Genomic DNA, 16,725 nt, shown 5'->3' with positions numbered 1-16,725 from the left:
TAACTGAGCTCTTCCAAACAACTGACCTCTGTGATCTTTGGACATCCATTTGCAGACAGGTAGCTGTTCTTTGCAGAGAAACTATTCATCATCTAGACACTTAGTATCTCCTTTAATAGACAGAGTTACCCCATCTACTATTTACAAACATTTGTCAAATACATTTAATTGTAAAACAGGGACAATTTCAAAACCTCAGTAACATGTAGTGGTAAGAAAGATGGTGTAACGGAGGTCAGGAAATGCTTCATTTGAATGAGAGATGTGGGTTAAAAAGAATTCTTTTTTGGTAACAGTAGCAAAAAAATCCTGGGGCAGCAGAGGAGTACGTCAGAGTTGTCCAGTTTTCTGGAAATCCTACTGGCCTTTGCTCCCTTCCTGTTATTAAGACATGTCTCAAAGAAGCGTTGCTAAGTTCCAAGCCTAGTAGAAATTACATATAATAAAGCTATACATTTAACAGTCAAAGAAGTGACTATTGGAAATGAATCAAATTTCATAAATTTGACTACCTCTCTCCTCTTTTCTTTCAGCATTTGTGCTCACCTCCCACCTAGTTATTACTACCAGCATATTTTTCTAGTTCCTTTCTCCATCTATGTCCTCTAAGTGCATCTGATTTTTGAGCACATGAAGATCCAGAAGGTGCAATTTCTCAGTTTCTGATTCTGTTAAAATTCTTCTCCCACTGTGTGCTTTCCTCCTTACATCCCTATAGAATTGTCACCTCAGGACACTAAAAATAGGAAACATTACATTTCCTTTGGGTTTTCTGCCCTGTTAGTGCTCAAAGCCTTAGACTCCATTTAAAAGAAGTTTTGGCCTGTTCCTGCAAAGCTCACAATACATTTGGGAACATGCTGTTAAACCTCTAACAAACAACTCTGAAATGATAAAGAAAAGAAAGATATTTTTCCACAAAGAGATTTTAAAGAATAGAAGTACAACATTAGATTCTGATGTTACCAACTCCTATGTGCATACTTAATTCTAAGTGCATAATAGTCTTATTAGCTCTACTGGGACTATTTCTGGGAATAAATTATGGACATTATGCAATAATTTTTAAAATGAGTTTTACTGCGCCTCATCATAAAATAATTCAATTGTTCCCGCTCCTCCCCCAAGAGATTTACATTTTTCCACTGACAAACACAGACAGCAGACGTGATTGAAAACTCCTTCCCTTTCCCTCTCTGGTGCGCAGCATCACTAGCAAACGATGGCAGAGTAAAGAGGCAGAGCACAGGGCTCACCAGACCCTGGCACAGTGTGGCCTCTCAGTCCCGCTGGTGATGCTGGCAAGGGAAGCCAGGGCTCCCCGGGCCTTCTCAGGGCAATATTGGTAAACTTGCTCCGGATTTGCAATTCATCACCAGTCAGAGAGTGCTTGCTCCCAGGCACCGGAGCTGAAGAAAGGGCAAGTCCTCTTTCTACGCAGCTCGCCAGCCGTTCTTTGTTGGGAGCGAAAGCGGTTGCACACCAAGGAAACACAAAGCCCTCCCTGTTGCTTTCTTCTGCCTTCAAGCCGTGCTGGGGAGGGAAGAGGAGAACATGGCAGTGGAGCCAGTCTGGGCAAAGAGCCTGAAAAATCAAGTGGATGGGATAAAAAAGCTGCCCTTGGGCATGAAAGCTACTTTTGCACCTTCTGGTGGTTTGCGGCCAAGCTGAGAGAGGGAGAACATGAATAAGGGACCAAGCGTAGGGAAAACACAGTTCCTCTCCCACCAAAATGTCTCACAGGGACAGGGAGAGGAGCTGGTTAAGAATTATTGCACTATTGTAAACTATGAGCAATGATGATATACAGTGAATCTGCAGTATTTAGATAGTATAATGTAGGGCAGTTTAATTTGTAGATTTTTTTCACTGATTCCCAACAATTAATCTTTCTTCTTAAAAAAATCTCTAGCTGGTGCTGTACAGTTCAGAAAGCTGCCCACACTCCAAAGTCTGGCTAAAGGGATTTAATAGGAAACGCAACTACAACATTGATATGTGCTGAAGTCCTTTTCTTGTTACAATCTAATACGTTGGACAGATTTCATCTCCTCTAAATCATACTCTTACCATAGAAAAGTAGGACTTCAGAATAAAAATTGGCAAGCTATACCTAGCTGGCACTTCAAGTACTGTACAGCAAAAGGGATATTAAAATACAGCAATAACGTCTTTCTGCCCAACTATCTTACATGAAACTGCAAATTTTACTCAGGTTGCTTTTTCTATTTGGTATGTCAGTGATGAAAATTCTCCAAAATGTATTCCACGGCTTGCTGGTATTCTCACCAATTAATAAGTTTGTCAACAGAGCTAGAGACGGAAAGAAGCTAAAACATCACCCGAGTCTCGCTCCCTGCCAAAAAAAGACTGTTCCCTACAGCGCGCTTTCTAGAGCTTTGTCTGCTCTTGTTACAAATATATCAAATGATGGGGCTTCTTCCACTTCCCGTTCCCGAGTTTATTTCTCAGTCAAATGTATTTCCTAGTCAAGAACCTTTTCGCTGTGATGTTTGGTATGAACTCTTCTTAACTTTCTCTTGCTATTTCTAATTCATTCACCACGTACAATTTCAAATAGTTGCTCCCCTTTGCCTGGGTTTCTTCTCTTTCTAAAGATATCTCAGCTAAACAGTTTGCCTTTTACCCTACCACTTGGCCAAAAACTTATCATTAACTTTCCTCTTTCCTTTAGAGCCGTTCGCACAGGCTTAGCCCTGGTACTTTCCCTCCACCTCCTTGCACTCCTTGCTGCTAATGGGGTTGTGCGCTGAAGCACCACGTCTTCCACCTCGCAAGATCTTATCTCCCTGTCTGACCTGCAGACCATCAATTCTCCTTCCTCCTCCTAACTTGAGAGATCTGTTCTCACCCCATGCTGCTTTGTAATCATGCCAGCTTGGAAGTCCAGCTTTCTTCAATTTTTTTGATTTCTTTAATACCAGCTCTTTTGCACACTCCTTCATATGATGCAGGTATAGTCTAACATATATTGCAAATATACTATATATACATATATAAAAAAAAGTATGTATATATGTCTCTGCGTGTGTATTTATATACACAGGTATATACATGCATATAGATATACATACACACACACAAAATGTCAATATACATCTCCTAAGTCCCCTCCTTGCCCATAACTTTTCTGTGGCAGAAGGACAGAACTGGTGGTCTCTTTAGTTTCACTCCAGCCCTATTTCCGACTATTTCTTGCTGACTGTCACCTTACATTAGAAGTAGCCCTTTGTGGGGAGAAAGGGCATATTTTCTCAACCTGCAAGAAACTGATGTTTTGAAAAGTGTTGTTTACTAAACTGGAACAAAAAGGTGAAATATGGAAACAAGCTGTGAACTGAATCTGTAAAAAATGTTGCAAGTCAGAAAAAGATGTTATTTATGCTTAGTTTTTCAGTTTTTTTTTTAAAGTATAAGTTCATTAACTCTTTAAATGAAAAATGTTTTAATCACCATCATAAGCAACAATAGAAAAAGTTAAAAAAGATGCTCAAAATGGTGAAAACACCCTATTTTTTTTCCTTAAGCTGAAAAAGATCTGTCAAAACTGACACTTCTAATTTCAAGAAAATGGTCTTTTCTGGTGAAAAAAAATCCTATTTAATTGGACATTTTAACCAAAATCTAATTGCAGGGCATATCATGCCAGAGATCACAGGTACACTTGTGCAGATAAATCCCATGGCACAGGGATTTCCCAGTTCTGTTGGAAATGCCCAGGAACTATTCCAATGTGTAAACATCTATCAGACATATATCACACTCTGATGTTGAGATGGTGCCTGGGTAGGACCTTTCTGCTGGAAAGCAGCTCTGCCGAGAAGGACCTGGGAGTGCTGGTGGACACCAAGTTAAGCATGAGGCAGCAATGTGCCCTTGTGGCCAAGAAGGCCAATGGTATCCTGGGCTGCATCAGGAAGAGTGTGGCCAGCAGGTCGAGGGAGGTGATCCTCCCCCTCTACTCAGCCCTGGTGAGGCCACACCTGGAGTACTGCATCCAGTTCTGGGCTCCCCAGTACAAGAGAGACGTGGCACTACTGGAGCAAGTGCAGCGAAGGGCTACAAAGATGATTAGGGGACTGGAACATCTCTCTTATGAGGAAAGACTGAGAGAGCTGGGCATGTTTAGTTTGGAGAAGAGAAGGCTGAGAGGAGATCTTCTTAATGTGTATAAATATCTTAAGGGAGGGCGTCAAGAGGATGGGACCAGATTCTTCTCAGTGGTGCCCAGCGACAGGACGCGAGGCAATGGGCACAAACTGAAACACAGACGCTTCCATCTGAACATGAGGAAAAACTTTTTCACTGTGAGGGTGACAGAGCACTGGAACAGGTTGCCCAGAGAGGTTGTGGAGTCTCCTTCTCTGGGGATATTCAAAACCCACCTGGATGCAATCCTGTGCAACGTGCTCTAGGTGACCCTGCTTGAGCAGGGGGGTTGGACTAGATGATCTCCAGAGGTCCCTTCCAACCTCAGCGATTCTGTGATTCTGTGACCGCTGGTGAGAAAGGGCTGATGCAGCCTGTGTGGATTTTCTGTAGTAATAGCAAAGATGGGGACTGCAGATAAGAGTGGGATCCTGGACTGGGGTCAGGACTTTGACACTCACAACTTTCAATGCATCTTCTCTTCACTCAAAATATTTTTACATATAGTATGTCCACATAAACCGTTCCAGAATTTACAAGTCAGCGAGCTCATTCTACTGAAAAGGGAAATATGAACCAAAGAAGAACATAAGCTCTGTCTTCCAAGACAAAATACCCCATACAAATAGCTAGCTCAGAAAAGGGAGGAAAATGGCATAGCTGAACACTTATGCTGAAGGGAAAATCTAGATAACAAAGAAGGGTTTCCCTGTATCATGCTGCTTTCTTCAAAGCAGTTTACTTCCCATCACATGATAAATTCAGATAATAGACAAAGACAAGTGAGACTGAAAAAAGGAGTTTTTGGATAGAGGCAACCTTTAGACAACAAAATGAACAACCCTTAAATCCTCTCTATGTCTAGGACATATTTTTAGAAAATCTTAATCTTGTTAATTCAATAGTCAACAAGTTCAATTAAAGAATTAGCACTAAATCACTTCCTTTAATGTAAAGACTGTTCTTCATTACAGACCTGGATTACACTTCATGTCCCAAATTCCCTGAGGTCAAGAGAAAACAGCTTCCTATGCTTCAGGTGGCTGAATAAAGAAGCAGAAAAGGTTAAAAAAGAATTTAAGACAATTCAGAAATTTGAAAAGGAACCAAAATGAGTCAGAAATTCAGAAAAGGGATAGTTAAAGCTTCAGAGATTTAAAAAAAGCAATAGTAATTTTAGCCTACAGGAATATATAAAAAAAATCCCATGTTTATGTCTCTCTTTTCAATCTTAAAGTACTTTAAAATGTTCAGCTTTCATTCTTTGTAAATTACATTCAATTTGTATAAATTAAATTTGTCCACTGTGTAAAGCACCATCCACCACTATTTCAGGTCAATGCAGCAGACTGCGACTCCAGAGAATTTAGCCGCCTTCTTGGCCCCAGCTCACATCTATGAGGCCACGCCAGGCAAAGTGTTACACTTCCCCGTGCCTCAGGTTCCCATTCGCAAAAATTGGCATAATGCTGCTCTCAGCTGCTGCCTTGCCTATTTAGATTACAAGCCTCTCAGGACTTGTTTATTGCTAATTGTTTTTATGGCACCTTTCATGATCATAAGTGTGATTTGTTGATTCTGTTTAGTAACACAGGCTTTTTGTGTTTTATAATCCTTTATCTTCTCAGTTCTAATTGAGAAAAAGAAATAGGGAAAACATAAAGGGAAAACTTTTGTTATAACAAATTTGGGGACTGAAAACCTTTTTATGTAACAGAAACACCCTATTTGCAACTAATAAATGATGGAAATGGTTTTATATTCATTTTCTGATTTCTCACAATATTTTCTAAGGTGAAATTTCTGAAGTCAAGTCCTTCGCTTTCACCTGCATTGCACCTTGCTACAAGCTTCAAAACTGATGCCACCAGACGAGCTCACAGAGCAGCACCTGCACTCCTGGGGAAGGACTTGCAGAAATTTCCCTCTGCTTAACAACCACTGGAGAGATTTCCTGAGCATGGAAAAGTTAACACTGAGCTATTTTTCAACTGAATTAATACTGCAGATCAGCACTCTGCAGCAAAAGTCAGAGTGCTGTGTATAGCAGGGCCTTGTACGCCTGAAGGCACTGAAAAGGGACCATCCTTTTCGCAGGAGACTTATTGGGAAGCTTGGCTGAGCCTTGCAGGAAATCTTCACATAAATAAGCTCATTTTCTGTGAACAGATGCTTCTAGCACATATAAATCTTAATGAGGATTTGTGAGACTGGAAACAAGATATTAAGAGCTATTGGAGAGAGCTATTTACGAGGATATTACATCTCTAACATAGTTAGTGAGGGATTCTTATATAAATATAGGATACTTTTACTGTTTTTCAGAGATATCCTTCCCGCAGCCTAATAATTCTGTATTCCTGCAGCCAGGGAAAGCAGTGATGCCAAGAGTCAAATGAGTGCCTGCGGCTAGCAAAGCCTCTGTGGGTCACAAAGGTGATGGGAGCCATTTCCCAAGGGCACCCGCCAGCGTGGCACCCGCTGCTCAATTACTTATTCACGGCAGAGAACTGGCAGCGCGTGTCCTCCCACAAAGGCAGGCAAGGGAAAAAAAACACGGACGGAAAGTGAAAATGGTTAGGAAGCTGCATCTCTTACAGAACCTACAATAGGCTCTTTCCAAGTTTTATATGTATGTGTTGAGTATTTTTCCTTTCAAAACAGGTGTTTCTATGGCAAAATACACTCTAAGGTGGCAATATGGGAAGGCAGCACTTCTCCCTCCACTGCTGAAACACTACATGCACTCTGTACTAATCCCTTTGGACATTTTTAAAGACTCACTGTTTAGTGCTCCATTAGCAGTATATACTAAAATGAGGGAAACAAAGCAAATTGTACTTCAAAATATACTAAACTATCTGTAAAATTCAAAAATATAATACATTTTGTCTTGAAAGAGAATGGAAGAATGAAAATCCCCTTTTTTGAAGATATTTCTGTAACTTCACGGTTAGACTCATGGCAGACTCAGAGAAGTATGGCTTGTAGGACAGAAAATTCCTTAATTTGTAATAAAACTCCCTTGGAAAGGTGATTTGCCAGCTTGCTTTATTAATTCCTAGCTACTGTAAGGAACAAGACTGATGATACAGAAGAACAGGAAACAGAGAAGCTCAGTATACTCTAAAATGAGAAATTCCTATTTTTCACAGCTTCAAATATTCTTCAGGAATAAAACTGCTGGTGTGTTTTAATAAGCAGGGATATTTTTGGAAAATTCTAAACTGATTTGTAAAAAGAAACAAAAACGGAACCATTTTCCAACCAGTTCTAGTATTAATGTTAGAAGAATCACAGGGAAGTGGCACTTGCAAACAATTACACAAATGTACATTTGCAGTACACCTCCTTTCCTGGATAGCCAAGGCTTTTTTCCTTCTTTCTACTATATACTTTGTATATATCACAATCTTCTCTTTCTCCTTAATCCCTCCAGAGAAGTATACCTGGAATTTCTCTGACTTACAGTTAGAGGTGAAGTATCCCAAACCACATCCTTCTGCAAAAACCACCATTAGAGCCAACTCTTATCATCACGTTTCTCTAAAATCATAATATTCTGACCACTTGAAGATGACTTTATCAAAGAAGAAACAGGCTTGTTTCAAGGGAGGAAATACTTCAAGGGCTAATAATCATTTCTTAGAAAGCACAGAAATTACTTTCTAGGACCCCCACCCTTTCTCATTCTCATAGCTCAGAGTGATCAGGAGAAGAGGGGTTGGTTTTTCATCTGAAAGTTATTGGATATTCGCCTCTTTCTTCTCCCCTGCCACTGAAGTTGGTTTATGCCTGGAAACCCAAAGCATCTTTCAAAGCTCTTAAAATAGATGTATTTACAATTTTTGCCGTAACTCTGGATCCTCTCACATAAACAGCATAATCCCTTATACAATGTTGAAAACAGTTAAAGCTACCCATATCAGAAGCTGCTCAAAGCTCAGAATAACCTGATGGCACTGCTGGAGGTAGAGCTCGACACACCACCACCTGCAGAAGAGCTGATTGCCCTCTTCCTCCATGCTCAGGATGGAGAAGCACTGGTGGTTTTCTGAGGCCAATGATTTGTGAGGTCTATGTTTTGAACAGCTCACCATGTGCATAACACTTCAAACCTCAAAATACTCTACACACTTTACCTACTGAACATCACTGTAAGGCAAAAGGGGACAATACTACTACTACCACTACTACTACTACAACACTACTACTTTCAATCTCACACAGAGTCAATAATCGAGGCCTGGGATTTACCTGTCACTGGATTCTTTACACTATAACCCATTGCAGTACCTGGATAAAGCATCACTCCCCAGACCACCAGAGAGCCTTTATTCAAAGTTTCTTTTTTGCTGCCATTGGTAAATTGCTTTCGAGTATGATTAATCAATGTTTCACAAAAGGTAACTATTTTACTGTCACTTGTCATTAGCATGTCTCTGCTGACATGTTTCCTCCCAGTCTCTTTTCTGTACTATGTGACTATAAAAGGCTACAAAGCACTGCGGTGGCTGTGGCTTAGATAATAACTTAGCTAAGTAGTTCTTTTGTCTGGTAACCCCCTAATAAGAGAGTATGTTTCAAGGTAGATGGAGTAGAAGTATTTGAGAATTAGAAAAAAGCTCCTGTGGTTTTGTTGCTCAGTATTGCTCAAAACTATATATACACAAGCTGAAAGTTTCAATAAAATATGGTAGAGCATGATAAACAACTGACAGCCAGAATAAAAGGCTATTTTTCTTTTCCTGGATGAAGTCTGAAATGTTGGAATATATTAAAATGAAGTCAAAGCTTTAACTGATTACTTTTGACAGAGCCTGCATTTTAGCTATTGAGACTGGGCTCAGTGTATAACCAACCTACAGAAATAATCTTAAGTAACTGTTTTCATGTATCTTCAAAACACTACAGCTGTTCTCTTCTTTTCTTGGAGAATGAGAATTAGAGTTTCCATCCCCAGAAAACACTTTTGTCGAGGAGATGGTGTCCACCACCAAATCTGGTGGAAGTTCAGAGCTCTCTGAGCACCCCACAAGTCCAGAAGGAAAGATCAGATTTAGCACAACATGCAAATGACTTCCTAAGAAATTAAGTCTACTAAGGACATAAGTATATAGAAGGATCACTTATTTTTCATTTTGAAGAGATTCACTAATTTTTACCATGCTAGGAAGATGTCAATGACCACATAAGATGACACCCATTTTTGCAGCGCCACAACCTATTTGTTTAATAAATACAGTGGGAAATCAGAGGAAAATAATTTGTTCTCCTGATGGAATGGGAATTTTTCAATAAAAGACTTTGGATAGCACAAGCCACACCATGAGTGGTAGCCAGGCATACAAAGAATAACTCGAACCAAACTATATCTTGGCGATTCCATTCTATCTGGCAATTCCCTAGATCTGGATTTGGCTCCCTGCTTGGTGCCAGCTGTCCCAGACTATGTATGTGACCAAGAAACTACCCATACAGCTCACATGTAGCTCAAAGGGCAATCTAGCCAAAGACAAAAGGGCTTAATAAACTCAATTCTTCCTTCGTCCAATCGTACCGCAAAATACAGAATTAACTTGCTGAAACTAGAATCATTTAAGCAATCATTTAATGCAACTATTATTTCACTAACTAGAAAAAAGGATTTTAAAGTTAGGATCAGTAGGATATGAGGGGTAAGTGACAGTACTGAAAAAAACCGAGAACAATGTTTATCAACACTGGTCAAAAGCCCTCATTCTTTTCATGCCCTCTTCATTCATGCCCAGTTTAGTAGAAAATGTGGATGTAGTCCAGTAATCAGTGTAAATAGAATTTGTAGCCAAAATAAGAGAAAACTGTCTATTACAACTGCATGCAAAATGATATCATCCAACTATTCATAAATACCACATCACAATATAATAAAGTGACTTTATTAGTGGATCTCTCCCTAGAAATCTAACCCTGCATCCCCTGAGTGCTCAGGAACTGTCACCACCAGCTACTGAACAGGGAGACTTGACCTTTTTACCAGCCTTTGGATGTAGGGGTAGATTGAACTGAATTTTTCTTTTTTTTTTTGTCCTTTTAAAATAAACTCTGATATCAAAGTAGACCTTTTCTATTCTGCAGCAGGACAACAGCATTCAGAATTCTGTTTTCTGTGTGGATAAGGCTTCACTATAGGAGAAAATATCAGATTGCAAGGGGATGCTTAACTTTACAGGACTTGTAGGAAGTTCCAACTTTAGGAAACCCTCTATACAACATTTTAACTATGAAAGAAACAGGTATGCAGATAATTTATTTAATTAATTTCCTGTATTAAAAATTGGGAAAAAAATTCAAAGCAGGTAAAATATCTCATTTCAACATTTTTCATAATACTTTATTTCTTATTCATCCGAGCTTAGTTTCAAATTTAAGGTAATTTCAAAATTTAAACTAGGTCAAAAAAGTAAGATTGTGAAAATAGTTCAGTGATTCTAAGAAAAAATACATTTTAGAATATTTGCAAATATATTTAAAGATTTGAAAACCCAGACCTTCTGAAGAACACTTTAAAAAAAAAACCTTTTCCCTATTTATGTGAAAAGAGTATTTATTTTGGAATATGCATCAGGTTTATTCTCTATTTGATGAAGCGTCTAGTTTTGCCAATTAAAATTCTTTTCTACCAAGAACTAATCTACCGTCAAAGATGAGGAGGCAGTGAAATTTTTCTGCTAATATCAGAGATGTATTTTACCTGTTTAGATATTTTTAATCTCATACACACAGGCACATATCGCTTTAAAACATTCTGGGCAAATGGGATTCTTGGGCCTTACATTTACCTCTTTACTGCTATAAAAGCAGGGACTTGTTATACAAGCCAATAAATACATCTTGCAGTGTATATTGTATTTTGGTACAACGAGAAAAGCTTCTCTGAGTCTTTTCTTCCGAGCACTTCTCAGCTTTTAGTTGTTTTTAGGGATTTTGCGCTTAACCGCCTGAAACGCTTTCTGCGAACATGACTGACCCAAAATGATGATGGAGGGATGTGAAAAGCGGGAGAGTTCAGACAGTGTGACAAGAATAGAATATTTATATATTTATTCTCTTCCCCCCTTTTTTTTTCAGATAAAGTTGTTTTCTTTGGGGCAGTGGCAGAGGAACGCAGTCAATGGCACGGCAGGTTCCTCGTGCCCGGAGCTGCACTGCATCTGCCCTGGTGCAGAGGGGTGCACACGGGCCCAGCATGGGGAGATCGGGGGGACGCCTGGGCTCCTGTGCGTTGCCTTTTGGCTCTGAGTTAGTCTCTCGAGGCTGCGTTGCGCTGTAGTGCACGGCTGTATCAGCCGCTTGCGGCCAGCTCTGGGGTTTGCTGCTGCTTTTTTATTAAACAGCACAGGTGGCACTTGCCCATCTCTGCTGTTCATTCTTTTGGATGTCATCTTTGTGGGGCCCCTGGGGACACTGATTTTTAGAAAACCACTGAGATGACAAATGGAACAACACCAATGTGTTGCCGCCAATGGCACACAAGCGCTGGACACTACTCTTGCTGTCAGCATGTTACTCACTTTCCCAAACTGAAGTGTCCAATATAATTTCAGACAGCATAGGATGCCCAGGACACCTGATGTGGGCTAGCCAACACCACACAGGACCTATGGGAGGCCCTGCTGGAGGATCTGTAAAGTCTAAAATTGCACTAGAGGCTCATAGTCAGGCAGCTGACTCCTGTTTCGCAACTGAATCACGTTTCCAGGACCACAAGGAACAGCTGCCCCACCGCGCCGTTCCCTCTCTCGCACGAGACCCTGAGCCTCTCCTGGAGCGCCCAGCCCCGGGTGTATCCTGAACGGGCAAAACTGTGGCCGGACTCACAGGGTCACAGCTGCTCAGCCTGTGGGCACACGTGCAAACCCATCTGAGAACATCTAGCCTCGCCTCACCAAGAAGTAAACCATCAAAATCCAGGGGGAGAGTTGAGAGGAAACGTCTAGTTTGGTCAATAGACCGGCTCTAGCCAATCTCTACCCAAATTACACATAGCACAGGTATTCTGATCTAAACCATCATAGAACAATGACATTTCCTTAAGCTGTGAAGTGTGCAAACATAATTACCAGGTAAGTTTGAAATAGATGCACTCAAGCCTGATTATTAGTTTTTACAGAAGTGAATAGGATATGAGTACTCAGAGTTGGACTACAGCTCCTTTTTAGAGCAACTAGAAAGCGAATCACTCAAAATGTTCTGTCTTTTTTAAGTTCTGGAAAATATTTTCTAAAATGTAAAAAACAAAGTTCTCATTAAGCATACAGTGTAATTTTTTCCATATGGTGGGGGACCAGCTGACCTGAGAAGACTCAGTGGGTTGTTACTATACACTCACAGCTACATACAACAATCTTTGACTTTTAGTTACTGCTAAGCAATAGTGACATGCAATTCCACTGAAATGGTTACAGACAGCAAGTGTGAAGAGACTATATCAAATAAAGTTGTTTTCTCCCCTAATTTATGACCTAAGAATCTAATTCTAATTCCAAAGGATTGAGTAAATGAGGCAAGGCTTTAATCCATCAAAATAAAATCTACATTAGCACAATCTGAAAAGCCAACTCTGAAGATCATCATTCATGTTCTGTAGAACTCAGCCACTAAATATAAATTAATACACTGCAAAGTTTGATCTTGATAATGACACCAACTTCTCCATGCCATGCTAAAGCAGGCAGATAGCACAGCCATGGTATATGCAGCTTTTATGAAGAGTAAATCTTATTTTCTCTATATAAAGATAAGAGAAAAAAAAATATACAAATATATCTTTACTGTTTATAAATATTATTAAATTATGAAATGATTCTTAAATCTTATTTTTCTTTATGTGTTTCTATGTATTTTTCTTCCAATAAATACTCTATAAATTTCTTTATTCTCTCATAAAAATTAATTCCAAATAAAGAATTAATCTATATTTTTCCTCCTTCCCCTCTATGGCTACAACTTTCCTTTAATGATTCAACAGATCTTTCTTCTGCACTTCAGTGATGCTCATGGATATGTGTCTATAAAATAAAGTGGAAAGGAGTACAGGCCACTTGAGAGGAATATAGGGATGTGGCACTACTGGAGCAAGTGCAGCGAAGGGCTACAAAGATGATTAGGGGACTGGAGCATCTCTCTTATGAGGAAAGACTGAGAGAGCTGGGCCTGTTCAGCCTGGAGAAGAGAAGGCTGAGAGGAGATCTTATCAACGTGTACAAGTATCTGAAGGGAGGGTGTCGAGAGGATGGGACCAGACTCTTTTCAGTGGTGCCCAGTGACAGGACGCGAGGCAATGGGCACAAACTGAAACACAGACGCTTCCATCTGAACATGAGGAAAAACTTTTTCACTGTGAGGGTGACAGAGCACTGGAACAGGTTGCCCAGAGAGGTTGTGGAGTCTCCTTCTCTGGGGATATTCAAAACGCACCTGGATGCAATCCTGTGCAGTGTGCTCTAGGTGACCCTGCTTGAGCAGGGGTGTTGGACTAGATGATCTCCAGAGGTCCCTTCCAACCTCAGCGATTCTGTGATTCCGTGATCTGAGATAGCTGGGATAAACTGGAGGTGTCCTGCATCAGTGCCTGCAGAGGGAGCCGAGGTGGCTTCTGGAGGTCTACCTTTTAAATGGCTAACCTTAGATGGGATCTGTCCTGGCCACAGATAAATGCTCCACTTCCCACTTATTTTTCATAACCTAAATCTTTCATCTTCTCAAGTAAATCTCTGTTCACTGTAGAGATGGTAGGGTCACTTAACCACAATACCAGAGTGTTTTTTCCCTGGGCTCAGTATGAACATGGATCGTGTCTACACAGCACCGTAGCTGCTGGGCCAGGTAGGCCAGGTTTTCTACGGATGAGTTATGAATCCACAGAGGACTGATTAAACTGAGCATTATTGTTGGTAATAGTGTGTATAAAAGGAGTAAAAAAATGGTGAGAGAAATGAGTATCTTGCAGTTACGTTGTTCCACCCGCTGAACTCCACAAAGTACAAAAAGATACCTATATGTATATCTGACGTAACGATCCTATGCTCCCTTTATAGTTAATGGAATGAAGTGACCACATCTGAGCACAATTAATCTCACCCTAAGCTGAACACTTACAGCAGATCAGGTTAATCACACCCTAAAACTACCTGCTTGTCTGGCTGAAGGCAGTCCAGGCAGCTCAGACCTAAGTGTCCAAGCACACGCATGACAAATCCCTGTCCCTCTGCAGTCTGACACTATGACAGTCTGTAGGGAAAATATACACAGATTTGGTGAGTAAGTCTGCACCTTCTACACTGAATAGCTCATGCTCAGGTTAAAGCTCAAGCTGCGTCCACCATGTGTGGTGACAAGCCTACATTCTCGCTGGGATTTATGAAGTTTTGGGATATTCAGAGTGGCAGTTTGGGCCTGCACTGCCCTGGGGTTTTCACCCTGCAAGCTGACCCAGTCACTTAGACAGAGCCAAAGTTCACACTCACCTGAGGGGAAAAGATCTCTGCTGTTATGAAGGAAGAAAGAAAAAGGACAATGAAGCAAAAAAAGCCCTATTTGGATAATGATTTTTAAGGTACTGGGGAACACTTGATTAAATGATCACTTTTTCCAGAGTTAATAGAACACTGGGATTTTATTAAAAGAAAATTTTGCAAAGAGCCTGCCTGCTAGTCTTTTGACTGCAATATTGGAAAACTGAAATATATGTGCATATGTGCGTGGGTATTTTCTAAAATTACACATAAAATTACAAGTTCCCTTCCATGCAGAAAATTTCAGACCTCTCCCTACTAATGCTAGTGGTAAATTTTAGTTCTCATTTCTTGTATACGCATCTAACTTTAAAGATAGAAAAAAATTTACAGAGTTACGGAATGGGGTTGCTCACAACGGCTGAGCTCAATCAGCCATTGCCTCATAGTCCCACAGCATTAAGAAACACAGCAAAATCACTCTGCGGTCTCCCCTCTGGCTGACAATTCCCAACCAAGCAGAAACATCTCTGCAAAGTTCACCGGCCCAGCGGGGCTCGGTTTGTTAGGGATTGGGTAGGCTGCACTACCTGAATCAAGTGTCAGGAAACCCTGAATGCAATAAAAGCAGGGCATCATTTGGGGGTTGGACTAGGTGATCTCCAGAGGTCCCTTCCAACCTCAACCCTTCTGTGATTCTGTATGATATTATTAGTTATCACAGCACTCATGTCAGATGCCTCAGTTTTAAGAACATTAAAATTAATTAATTAACTAGCTAACATAAATACCTATTTCTGCTTGCTGGTAGGAGCTAGCACAAATTATTTAGGAGGATCAGCAACGTTTTGCGGGAACGTGAGGTGTCAAAGCAGCTTTTTTGCTAGAAACTTCATTAAATGTGTGCACTACAGAACAAAGAAAAAGGTGGTTCCGACCTGTCATGCCTCAGCGCCCTCATATCAACATACACTGTGGTTGGGTCCGGTCCAGACGTTCCCTGTAAACAACAACATCAACTAATCAAAACCGGAAGGCTAGGAGGAGGAAAGTGGGTTTTTCTTTTTTTTACCCCCCAAATTACTGAACATTCATTTCACTGCTAATTAGGCTCACAAAATGACAATTTATATTTAAGCTATTAGCAACCACAGCTCAGCTTTACCATATCAAGAAGAGCACCCAAACACATACCTACCGTGAGGTAGCTGTTACTTTGTGATTTGTAAAAACATCAAGCGGCTGTACTACTTAACCAAACAAATGTCAACACAGGTTTTACTTGCTACAGAAGGCCAAGTATTCAGCACATCGATACATATAAAAATGTTAAACATTTTGCCATATAAAGGAATGCAGAAATTGCTGAGGAGACATAGTTTAATGGCAGAAGCACATGGTCAGGAATGTGAAGCATGATTTACTGAGAATCTTCTATACATGCAACAGAGAATATATTTGAAGCTAAAGATATTAAAGGTAGCACGCATGACATGATCAAAGTGGACTGAAGATCTATAGGTAATTACTCTGTTCCTTTTCAGTCTTCCACAGCATAGTTATTCTTATTTTAAGTCACAATCTTTAGTTACTTGAATAACAGTAGGCTAATTTTATAGTTTTCTTTCATCCAGATAGAGTCTTCCAGGCCTCTCCATCCACAGCTTTGCTGCAGTTTTGTAACCTGTAATGTTTGTCCCTTTTCCAAGACTTTAAACTCATCACCTTGCAAACATCATCTGAATTTCCAATGCTCTGGGCTAGGGCTCTTTCCTTCGCTGCATACTTCAATTCACTGAGAAGCAAATGCTAGAAAAAAGCACAACTGCACTTGGGAACACCAGAAGTTTGGAAATTATCTTCCTATCAGACAAACTCACCTAACCCTGGGAAGCTACAGCTGCAGCAACTTCTTTATCAGTTGTTTAGCTTTTTACTAAATAAAACATCAGACAACATCAAATCCCATGACTTCTGTCCTGTTTGGGCTATATTGTATAGTACAACTCTTAACTTTAGAAATGTCTAGGGCTAAATTTTGTCTTTCTGCAATGCTGGC

The 16,725-nt window shown here is 40.3% G+C and overlaps 1 protein-coding gene across 1 annotated transcript in view; it reads right to left on the bottom strand.

Annotated features, from left to right (window-relative positions):
• DIP2C (disco interacting protein 2 homolog C) overlaps nt 1–16,725 on the bottom strand; it is a 331,587-nt gene that overhangs the window by 14,444 nt on the left and 300,418 nt on the right. Inside the window, exon 33 of the mRNA XM_067291920.1 lies at nt 15,605–15,666. Coding sequence (XP_067148021.1) covers nt 15,605–15,666 — 62 coding nt within the window. The remainder of the gene's footprint in view (nt 1–15,604; nt 15,667–16,725) is intronic.

This window comes from Apteryx mantelli, chromosome 2, assembly GCF_036417845.1.
Source record: "Apteryx mantelli isolate bAptMan1 chromosome 2, bAptMan1.hap1, whole genome shotgun sequence".
Lineage (NCBI taxonomy): Eukaryota > Metazoa > Chordata > Aves > Apterygiformes > Apterygidae > Apteryx > Apteryx mantelli.
The sequence above is the reverse complement of the archived record's forward strand: the minus strand, read 5'-3'. Positions and strand labels throughout refer to the sequence as shown.